Below are 11973 nucleotides of genomic sequence, written 5' to 3'. Positions count from 1 at the left end.
TTTTATTACATATTGCTGCTTATGATCTTGATCAACCTACACACTCTTCCTCCTTTACATCCCGTGCTTTCTTGTGTCTCTCCTTAATACTGATATACATTCTTTCATCCTTTCTCATCGATACAAACTCCTTGTTTTTATTTCTCATGTTCTTCCCTCCAGTCAGTCAAAACTACTGCCTTCCATGACCAGAACAAGTGGATCGTCCACAAGGCACCTTCCGGCGATAACTGACAGTTCTCGTGATTCCTCTTGAATTTTCCAAGTTGTGAGTAAAGTGGCCATCACAAAGTAAATGGTCGATGATGCCTTTTCCCGTGGCTCATTCAGTGCCAATATTGGGATCATTTTCACAACTGAGTACCCTTGTCTAAAATCGTCCACAGGGAACGAAATGTCAATTTCCCAAATTTTCACTGCTCCTTTGAATATTGTCAATGATTAAAAAATTATTTTAAATAAAATTGAGGTTTTTGAAGCTCATTCAAAAATTAAACATTTTCACCTGGGATTGTCATGCAATGTTTAATCTTGGGTTCGAATGTGCGAACATTGTTCTCAACTCGGTTTATTTGACAAGGCTTTGTTAAACATTGTGCAGGTGAGTGCGAGTCCAAGTTTCATTTGTCGGTACTTCTAATTGCGGATGGCAGTAGTTCATCTTGAGAGAACGAGTCGATCATCCAGTCAGCACTTCCAGGCTGCTCCCAACATGGTAACTCTCAATGTGTTCACTCACTGCTGAATTCTTCAAGTTGAGTTATTTTACTCTTCCAATTGGTTGGTGCTGATTTCCTTGTGGGTTAGCCATTATTACCTCCACCACTGATGGTGAGGGAGGTTGTTTTCACCCTTTTGTTTCTCTGTTTGTGGAGGTTATCTCAGTTGTGGATGGATCTGGATGAAATTTTGTGGACAGCTTCAGCGTGTGACGAGGACGAACTCATTAGATTTTTGTGAAAATCCAGATCCGACTTTATAATTGAAGTGTTTCTTCACCATTGAGAAGTGGCCAAAAATGATATACAGCACTATATATCAAAAAGTTGTGGACAGATTTTAATGGAACTTGGTGGACAGGTTGGGAGTGTGACAATAATGAATTTATTTGATTTTGGTGAAGATCGGGGCATAAGAATTTAATTTTTATCGTTCTTCACCATTAAGCAATATGGCATGATATTTCAAAAGTTTGTTGGGCCTGATATGTTCTCGTGGATCCGGCATTACATGGTGGAGGTGTGCGCTCCACAGAGTGCCCTTCGACTTTCCATCTGGATTCAGATGAGGCAGCAAGCAAGCTTGTGCGAGTGCAGGATCGGAACCACCACAATATACGAATTGGTTCAAGAGAGGGCAAGAAATGAAGTTTTATCGTGACTCTAACAAAGAAATACATGACTTTGGAAACTGTAAATGCTGAATGAGGCCTTTTTGTGCATTCACTGTGTGGGTTTACAGTTGGTGTCTGCTCAACAGGCACGTGACCTGTTGTTGCAAGTGCAAAATCCATTTCAAATAGTCTTTGAAACAATTATGAGCATTTGGACGAAAGAATGCATTCAATTTCAAAATCGTCAACCATCATGGTTCTGTTCCCAAATACAAATTGGACTTGTAGGAATTTCGGAATACAAGAAATGGCGGTGGATGGTTGTCAGATTTGTTCCATTTCAAGCTGGTGTAAGTGAGCAGTGGCAGTGTGGACGCCAATAATTCAACTGCATGACCGAGGGTCCTCATTTCGATGGGTTAATCGGGTTACCTAATTATGATTTAATTACCGGGGAACACGCCCTCGTTACAGGGATGATGCTCTGTGGTGCGGTACACGACAGCTGGCACGTCATCTATGGCTTCAGCAGCGCGTGTGGAGATAGTGGGCGTGAAGGAGGGGCTTGAGTGGAGAAGGGGTGGAGTCCAGTGTGTGGATTGAGTGGTAGGTGGGTGGGGTCAACGTCGTGTGGGCGGAGACTAGCCGGAGTCCAGGAGGCGGTCGTGGCGATGTCTGGCAGATACAAGGGCGACAAAGGTGGAGGGACTGCTCCGACCTTTAGGACTCGCAGAGTGGGGCGACCCCGAAGCGAAGCATCATCACCTGAATCGGGCACTCAGATTGGCCCCGACCCCTCACGTGGCTCGCGAACTTTGGCCTAAAACCACAACACTCCGTTTCCAGCAAGGCCATCCCAGACAGCAAAAATATTCTGCTCCGACCCCACGACATGACACGAATCGCCCACACCGAAGTTGGCTCGCGAATCGTCCCCAAAAACTCCCCGGCTGTGCCCTGGCGACTGGACGAGGGTCCCGCATGCCCGCTCAGGCATCCGACCAGCGCTGATCATTGCGCTTGCTACGCGTGCGCCAACGTGGCCCGCACTGTACAACACTCCCCTGCTCGATCGCAGCTTCGCTGGCCGTCGAGACGAGAAGGCGTTCACCATCCGTGGGGAAATCCGCTGCTGCCTGCGAGGGCCGCAGGTATGTTGTGTATAAATCCATGCATGATTCGCGCGGATAATCCATGGCCCACGTGGTCACTGCTCACGTTCGCCCGATTCTTCGAGCGTGTGCGTGGGGCGAGCACTGATTTTTGTCAGATATTGAGGAAATACGACGCAAAATCACGAGCAGTGCATTCGTGCCCTGCTTTGTACGATAACAGTCATGAGTGGCGTACGTGTCTGCCTTCGAGCACATTCCATACAGTGCCGGTGGTTTGGCCATTACGCACGTGGCTAGCGCTTACGTCTGCATGGGGTGAACACTGATGTATATCAGCTATTTGGTTGAAAAGGAACCTGCCGCTTTTACTTCGCACACCCGCGTCGTGCCCAAAGTGGCGTGGAGTCAGCATTATCGGCCTCCGTACACGTTTCGTGCAGTGTGGGCGTCATGCTGGCTGTTTCCTGTGTTGTGAACAACGCCATTCGTGCAGCCTCTTAAGAGGTATTCATTCGTATGCCTTTTTAATGCAACCGGCAATCTTCCCCAGATCATCGGAAGCTGGAGTTGAAAATCCCACACTGCCAAGCGCACTGACTCGCCACACGTTGGGTTGAGGGCTCACTTGGGAACGGGGGATCTGCGCTGTTAATGCTCGCGCGTCATTGTTTCCTCGCAGTGGCGCCGCACGCGCTGGCTTCCGCGAGGACCCATCTCACAGCGAAGGTGCACGTGGCTCAGATTTACCTCAGGAATAATCAGAAAAGAATAGGGACGAAATGATGCAAGCAAACCTGGCTGAGATCATCGCAACACCTGTTGTCCCGCTACACAAAAGGTGAAGGGACTATCCACCCGCTTCATAATGGAATAACTGTCTTGGGACCACTATCTGTTGTATGCATGTGGTTCCAAGAACCGCAACACTAAAATTTGTCAAAATAATTTTATGCAAGTTTTTAATTCATCCAACAATCCCTTGTAATCACCACCATGACAGAAGTTTCCCTTGCAACTGAAAACTACCAGCTGTGAGGTTTATCCTGTCACACATTAAATGTTTCTATTCACGCCCTGCCACGACCCACAATGGGAATTGTTACCGTGGGAGGGAATTTGCCGAAATGTACATCACCCAAGGATTGTAAAGAGTTTGATGTTTAACTTCACGTGTGGAATCTTTGTTTATTTGGACATTATTTTTATTTTTTCGGTAATATGTGCTACCTCGTTTCATTATCTGTGGTTTTCTTCGACTTCACTGATCTTTATGGAACGACTGTTCAAACTGTACCATTTGTTCTATTTCTTCAGTGAATGATGTTGCTGATTTTGTGGTGAATGGTAGTCAGTTGAACAAAGCATGATGGTTCGTGTTGAACAAATTTACGTGTGAACACAATTGTTTGGTGATGCAAGTCAATTGCATTCAATCTATGTTCATGATTCTAACCGTGTGAATGTGGACAAGTGGTGCACATGATGCATCAAACTGAACACGTTGCGGCTTTTTTATTACATATTGCTGCTTATGATCTTGATCAACCTACCCACTCTTCCTCCTTTACATCCCGTGCTTTCTTGTGTCTCTCCTTTATACTGATATACATTCTTTCATCCTTTCTCATCGATACCAACTCCTTGTTTTTATTTCTCATGTTCTTCCCTCCAGTCAGTCAAAACTACTGCTTTCCATGACCAGAACAAGTGGATCGTCCACAAGGCACCTTCCGGCGATAACTGACAGTTCTCGTGCTTCCTCTTGAATTTTCCAAGTTGTGAGTAAAATGGCCATCACAGAGTAAATGGTCGATGATGCCTTTTCCGGTGGCTCATTCAGTGCCAATATTGGGATCATTTTCACAACTGCGTACCCTTGTCGTCTAATATCGTCCACAGGGAACGAAATGTCAATTTCCCAAATTTTCACTGTTCCTTTGAATATTGTCAATGATTAAAAAATTATTTTAAATAAAATCGAGGTTTTTGAAGCTCATTCCAAAAATTAAACATTTTCACCTGGGATTGTCATGCAATATTTAATCTTGGGTTCGAATGTGCGTACATTGTTCTTAACTCGGTTTATTTGACGAGGCTTTGTTAAACAATTGTGCAGGTGAGTGCGAGTCCAAGTTTCATTTGTCGGGACTTCTCATTGCGGATGGTAGTTGTTCATCTTGAGAGAACGAGTCGATCATCCAGTCAGCACTTCCAGGCTGCTCCCAACATGGTAACTCGCAATGTGTTCACTCACTGCTGAATTCTTCAAGTCGAGTTATTTTACTCTTCCATTTCAAATTGGTTGATGCTTATTTCCTTGTGGGTTAGCCATTATTACCTCCACCACTGACGGTGAGGGAGGTTGTTTTCACCAGTTTGTTTCTCTGTTTGTGTGGAGGTTATCTCAGTTGTGGACGGATCTGGATGAAATTGTGGACAGGTTCAGCGTGTGACGAGGACGAACTGATTCGATTTTTGTGAAAATCCGGATCCAACTGTATCATTGAAATGATTCTTCACCATTGAGAGGGGGCCAAAAATGATATAAAGCACTATATATCAAAAAGTTATGGACAGATTTGCACGGAACTTGGTGTACAGGTTGGGAGTGTGACCATGACAAATTGATTTGATTTTGGTGAACATCTGGGCAAAAGAATTTAATTTTTTATCGTTCTTCACTATTAAGAGATGTGGCTCAAAAACGATTATATGGCATGATATTTCAAAAGTTTTGTTGGGCCCGATATGTTCTCGTGGATCCGGCATTACATGGTAGAGGTGTGCGCTCCACAGAGTGCCCTTCTCGTTTACATCTGGATTCAGGTGAGGCAACAAGCAAGCTTGTGCGAGTACAGGATCGGAACCACCACAATATACGACTTGGTTCAAGAGTGGGAAGAAATGAAGTTTTATCGTAACTCCAACAAAGGAATACATGACTTTGGAAACTGAATGCTGAATGAGGCCTTTTGTGCATTCACTGTGTGGGTTTACAGTTGCTGGTGTCTGCTCAACAGGCACTTGACCTGTTTTTGCAAGTACAACATCCATTTCAAATGGTCTTTTAAACAATTATCAGCATTTGGACGAAAGTGTGGCATTCAATTTTAAAATTGTTAACCATCATGGTTATGTTCCCAAATACAAATCGGACTCGTATAATTTTTCGAATACAAGAAATGGCGGTGGATGGTTGTCAGATTGGTAACATTTCAAGCTGGTATAAGTGAGCAGTGGCATTGTGCATCACCTGTATTCACCTGCACATATATACACACAAAAATATCAATTTTAAACTTACGCTGTACATTCACAAGCCCCAGTTATGACCTTCCAATCCGTGTTCAGAAGCACCTAATCCAGATAGTCCATTCACGGTTGCGATCTTTTGTGGGTTTGTGTAGGACACACTTATCCTCTCGGGCCTTGCACCGACCCACATGGTTGGGAGGGTGCAGTATGAGCAGCTACACATTCAGTGAGCTGGGGGTTGTCCAAGCCTTTCATTTTGTGGAAGCATAAAGCCCTTTCTCAAGTACTTTTCCAAGTATTTTCAACTTCCTGTACAGATTTTTGATTTCAGGTAACAATCCTTATCGTGGTTCTGCATGTGCACACCGAAGATTGTGGGGGTGGATTGCGTTTCAAGTCTCATTGCACAAGTGCAAAAACGAAGTTGAAGTTTCTATAATTGGTCGAACATTGTTATTTTAGTTATTTGCTCAATTCTCGTACATTTGGCAGGATGGTGAAACTTGTATTTTTATGAAACTTGGCCAGCAGCTTAATATTGTGACGTCCACGGGGCTTGAACAGTCCCGCCAACATAGAATGAGCCGAAACGATGGAGGCGGTTTATTTCTATAATCCAAAGATGGCGGTTTCAATCACTCTACCGCAAACGGGACGAAGAAGGTGGCACGAGTCGCTTTTCACTGAGTTGATAACGTTTATTTCTCTCACCAGAAATAACAAGACTCGGCAAGAAGAGGGATCCGGGGCGATTCGACGGGATGGTGGTGTGGGTTCGGGCGTGGGGAAAACACAGACAATTCCAATGAATATACAAATCTCAAACCCTCTAAGGCGCCAGGTACACACACACACACACACACACACACACACACACACACACACACACACACACACACACACACACACACACACACACACACACACACACACACACACACACACACACACACACACACACACACACAACGTAGCTGGTCCTGGTGGTCAGGCTGGCCCGTGGTGTGGACGCAACAGTCCCTGGATTGGCGTCGGGCGAGCTGGCGTTGCGCTCGTCAGGGGCAGAAGACACCGTGGTGCTGTCGACCTCCTGGTGTCGGCCCAGGTCTGCTCACAGCCGCCAGGGAACTAGTTCTGGCGCCAAGTTGCGAGCAGGAGAGGGAGGCAGGTCCGCCCGCCGTTCGACCCGTACTCCGAGCCAGCAGAACCCCAGAGCCAACCGAGGTGATGCACGAGGCACAGGAAGGCCTCGAGACACGATGAAAACCAGGATCGAAAACAGCCCAACAAAAAGCACGCTCCCAGCACAACAACCTCCACCAAAACAGTTTTTCTGTCCCGATCTTCTTCCTCTTTGCCTTTTCCCCGAACAGAGCCTTTTTATCCTCGAGTCCTCGTCACTTCCAATCGAGCCGTTTTTATTGGCCCTCCACCGTCGCCTTCCGCCAATCATGATCACGGGGCGGAGCCATCCGCAGCACTGTCCTGTGACGTCACGGCAAGCCTCCAGGGAATTCTAAAAGGGTTTACGCAGACACACTTACCCTATCCCGTATCCCTATCTAATTACGTGACAATTATCATTTCCCCCTTAAAGAAATGGACATTTACTAGACAACTTATCACCACTGAATTGCTACTTATTACATCGAGATCCTGGTAAACTCGAACAGCATGGCATACCTAATTAAACATCCTAATTGCCCTTTGAATGCATACCCCCCTCAAACGTAACAATATTTTATGCCAAATAGGAGGTTGAGTTATTTTGGGGTCGATCTTGTTTCACTCAGATTCTAAAAGTGATCTTGTGTTTAAAGAGTTTGGAGGCCATGGATTTCTATCTTTTGAGTCGAAAGAGTGGTCGAATGTTTCGACCATTCAGACGTTTGTACACCCTTTTTTGATTTTGGATTGATTTTTTTTTTTTTTTAGACCATCCAAAACCTTTTTTTGGCTTGCCACAAACATCTTTTGACTTCTTGCAAAATGCAGACTGTATTTATTTATTTATTTCTCTCCCCCACCCCCACCCCCTCTAGCAAGTACCGTATTTTCACGACCAAAAGGCGCACCGTGCCAAAAGGCGCAGTCTAAGTTGTGTGTGCCGTTCCTGTATTTGACACACACATAAGGCGCTCCTCACGATAGGGCGCGGGTTTTATATGAATATCCTCTACTACGTACGTCCGCCGTACAACAACACACTCACACAAGCACACAAGTGTGCGTATTTAAAAATAGATCGGGAGCAAAATTGAGTTTGGTTGTGCTTTATTAAAGTATCACTTTCTGCACCGTGCGGCTCCTCCGAAATTTCTGTATTAAAGTATCAGAGTCACTTTCTGCACCGTGCGGCTCCTCCGAAATGATGCCGGCTTTAGCGAAAGCTCGGACAACAGTGCCAGCAGACACGTTAGCCCAGGCATCAACAATCCAGTGGCAAACTGTGGCGTAACTCGCCCGGCACTGCCTTCCACCCTTTGTGAAGCTGTGCTCTCCTTCGGTCATCCACCGCTCCCACGCCGCTCGCAGCCTCACTTTGAACGGCCGGTTCACGCCGATGGCTCGGCTGGATCCGTTTGTCGCAGATGTGCTTGCTGCAGTAGGAGCGGAAGTTTTCCATCATTTCTTGATAATCCGCCGGACGTTGCTGCGCTATCGTAGTCCTGGTCCGGATGGAAAAATGGCACCGTTTCATGAAGCGAAAGCACCAAGACGGACCTCCGTGGAAATGTTCGATTTTCATTTCCTCCGCTATCGATACTGCCTTCAGTCGGATCGTGACCGTCGAAACGCTCCTCCCACTTGCTCTTTGCTCAACGATCCACTGCTCAAGTCTTTCCTCCAACTCTGGCCACCTCGCCTTGTTTCCACGGAAACTCAGCTGCGTCTTCTTCACCTGTCGCAGCTCGTTTTCCAGCTTCCTCCACTTTCGAACCATCGACTCGTTGATCTGGAAATTCCTCGCCGCGGCTCGATTCCCATGTTCCTCCGCATAGCTGATCGCCTTCAGTTTAAACTGAGCTTCATAAGCGTGTCTCTTTGCCATTTTCGGGGTTGTTAAAACAGCAATGTTCTGCATACCGCACATACCTGTTCTTTTATACACACAAAGGGCGCACTGCACTATAGGGCGCGTCGCACATTTTGACAAAAATCTAAGACGTTTATATGCGCCTTATAGTCGTGAAAATACGGTAATGTACAAACTCGACCCATTGAGGGTTGGTACACTGCTAGTTAATAATGGTGAAGAAGTGGTCAAACGATGTTTTCTTCTATTGGAATAATGAGTGTCAATAATTATTGGACTAAAATTTGTCATTTTCTGTTTCTCTGAAAAATTAATTTTAACAACTGAAATCACCTGCTCCCTTCGGGAGCCATCAAGGGGGTCATGTTATAATATTTATGCCTTTTTTACTCCAAGGGGTCCCAGGATTACACACCCAAAAATGGTTGCGATCGGTTCAGCCGTTTTTGCGGTACCTGGGAACAGACAGACAGACACAGACAGACAATTATAGTAAGATGCTTGGTCCCAATCCTTGTGTTAGAATGGGATTTAGCTGAAATACAAATTTGAGAAATTATTCAAAATAAAGTTTAAGCTTTTATTCTTTATAGTTAACTTTTTCTCCACCTTGGTTTGTGGTGTCATGTTACGAGCTTGGTTTTTACTGTTTGCTTTAAACTGAACCTGTTGTTTGACATGTTCTTGTCTTTTGCTATCAGGTAGATTTGCTTGCAACTGCTAAGAAGCAGTGATTTGATTTTTTTTTTTTTTTTTGTTTGGTTTGTCAATCTGAAGGAGTTAAAACTTCAATGAGCATTTTGAACCTTCGAAGCAAAATTCAGTCTGAATTTTATTTTTAAATGCTATCAAAAATAACTGAAGCTTATCCGTTTGTTCCCCAACATGTAAAACTAGCATTGAGAAAAATATGAAACCTTCACCAAAATGGGGTAACTTTATCTTGGGCAATTGAAATATCCCTGTGCCGAATATATAACTTTCATATCAAAATGTAAAAAGTGCTTCCTGCAAGTCGTAAAGTTGTTTGTATAGGCCATTGAATCGGTTTTGGAATTTTGTATCTTTGTTGATTGGTCTAGATGAATTATTCTGGCTTAAATGTTGTGTTTAAAATGGAGTAATTAAAGATGTCAAAAATCGGATCATTCCAGTGTCGTTCTTTGTTGTCGAGCTCTGTTTATGATGCTAAATCCGATCCCATGTGGAATGTGTAGTTTGCATGACTAATCTTTCTTTTTAGAGTTCTCACCTGACATGACGAGGTCACGGTTTGTTTGTTTGTCAAACTTGACCGGCACTTTTTCTCAAAATCACTGCTGCTATTTACAATGAGACTTGTTCATATTGGAAGATAAGAGAAGCTGGGCTCGCTTCTACTGATGTCCAATGGTCTGAGCATCGAGAAAGATGGGTTGCTGATTGTCTGTCCATCTGGCTTTCTTCTAAAGGGTTCCTCCTGTCATAGATAATTAAAAATTAGCAGGGACCTGTGGAAAGGAAACTCAATCTAAAATGTGGCTTCAGGTCCTCAACTCCCCCTTCACAAGCCCCAAATTCTCAACCCCTCACCACCCCCCCCCCATCCCATCCCCTTTCCTCTTCATAAAAGCAGAAGGCTATTCCTTCGCAATCATTCATTATGTATTTCTTTACTACCTCCTAGAAATAATGGAATACTTCACTTCCGCTCCACTGTCATGCTATCGCAAACATCACAGAAACCACGATTGGAACAGCAACAGCATGGCCCATCACGATCACCTGCCCATCTCGCAATCCTACATGAGATATGTGGAAGCACTGGAATTGTATCATGTCTATGAGCAGCCTAATTGTGCCAATAAACACTTGAAACCATTTTTTTTCCTGATACAGAATGCACATTAAAAGTAAAAATGAGTTTTTATCCCCCGCCGCGTGGCGGAAGGGGGATATTGTTGTCACCCGGGTCGTCCGTCCGGCTGGCTGGGCGTCAACATTTATAGCTGTGAGTGCGATAACTCATAAACTGTTTGCCATATCCATTTGAAATTTGGGTCACATATGTACCACCTGAAAAGAACCCCATTGATTTTGGGTGTGGCCAGATCCAAGATGGCCGACTGGGGCGGCCATCTTTAAAAAAAAAAAATTTTTGTAATAAATGGAAAACCGCTTATCTGATTTCAATTATTTTTCAATGGCGGGGGATTCCCCATCTCTGATGGTATATTTATTTATTATTATTCTTTTTATTTTTTATTTTTTTTTTCTCATGAGATTCTGGAAGATCTTTATAATGGCATGGGTTATATGGTCCCTGGTGAAATTGTTCAAGAGAAAATCGTTACAAATAACAAGGACCAACATAACCTCCAAGGTAAAAGTCCTTGCTTGAGGAAATGTTAATTATTTGGATGGTGTGTGTAGGCCTAATAAGACCGTATCTTTGGGGTCCTCACCGACAAGTTTCGGCAGGGGCTGCTTTCAGCCTATGGGGTCATTCCGTGCCAACTCACCTAAGGGTCGCCCAGGTCACCTCAGATTTTGCTGGAAAAAATTCTTAAATGTAGATCTATATGGCTCTACCCACCATGCAAAAGATTAGCTTTCATTTCCTCATAGTTTAAAAAAAAAATCTATCTCCATAGACCTTTGAAATTTTGTCCTAAAAATGCCAAATGTGAAAAACGCATTTTTTTTTTCAACTTCAGTGGATTATAATTTTATAATGGACTCCTCTAGAAAGCTAATATTGCAAATATTTACTAATTGGCATCCAAATTTTTTAATTATGGCATTAGCTTGCTTCTGGGATGCCTATTTCTCACTCGATAGGAAACTAAAAATGGCTTTTTGACCAAAACGAGCTAAAATAAGGTGAAACTATAGGAGCCCTCCTGAAAATATGGAACAACTTATTTTTTTCCTCATAACACAGTGATTATATGGTCATTATCTATCCATAGATACATTTTTGTTGGGATAATACAATTCGGTGATGAATTATAAATTTTACCATAAGTTCTTGCCTCCGAGAGCTCGAAAATGGACCAATTTTGTCCCCTGGTTTGACCATGTGGCTTGGGGTTTAGGATCTTCTTTTTTTTCTAAAGATTGCCTCGTATAAGATGTGTCTACTGATCGAATAATTTTATCTAACGCCCATGGCTTTATAGTAAAATTAATTTTTATTTACATGCACGTTTTTTTTTGATTATTCACTTTTTTCAAATTCAGAAATTTATAAA

The 11973-nt window shown here is 43.8% G+C and overlaps 1 protein-coding gene across 13 annotated transcripts in view; it reads left to right on the top strand.

Annotated features, from left to right (window-relative positions):
• LOC147022605 (ubiquitin carboxyl-terminal hydrolase 2-like) overlaps window positions 1-11973 on the top strand; it is an 82128-nt gene that overhangs the window by 26195 nt on the left and 43960 nt on the right. For 10 of the 13 annotated variants that reach the window (XM_085887330.1, XM_085887334.1, XM_085887327.1 and 7 more), the window contains 5 exons: window positions 163-268; window positions 602-715; window positions 3128-3286; window positions 4121-4226; window positions 4565-4678. In XM_085887330.1, coding sequence (XP_085743456.1) covers window positions 4610-4678 — 69 coding nt within the window. In that variant the 5' untranslated portion in view covers window positions 163-268; window positions 602-715; window positions 3128-3286; window positions 4121-4226; window positions 4565-4609. Of the gene's footprint in view, window positions 1-162; window positions 269-601; window positions 716-3127; window positions 3287-4120; window positions 4227-4564; window positions 4679-5274; window positions 10601-11973 lie in introns of those variants that run through there. The other 3 variants (XR_015059811.1, XM_085887332.1, XM_085887339.1) reach the window with 3 other exon arrangements.

This window comes from Eptatretus burgeri, chromosome 7 (genome assembly GCF_056783735.1).
Source record: "Eptatretus burgeri isolate ZD-2024b chromosome 7, Ebu_testis_v1, whole genome shotgun sequence".
Taxonomy (NCBI): Eukaryota; Metazoa; Chordata; class Myxini; order Myxiniformes; family Myxinidae; genus Eptatretus; species Eptatretus burgeri.
The sequence above is the reverse complement of the archived record's forward strand: the minus strand, read 5'-3'. Positions and strand labels throughout refer to the sequence as shown.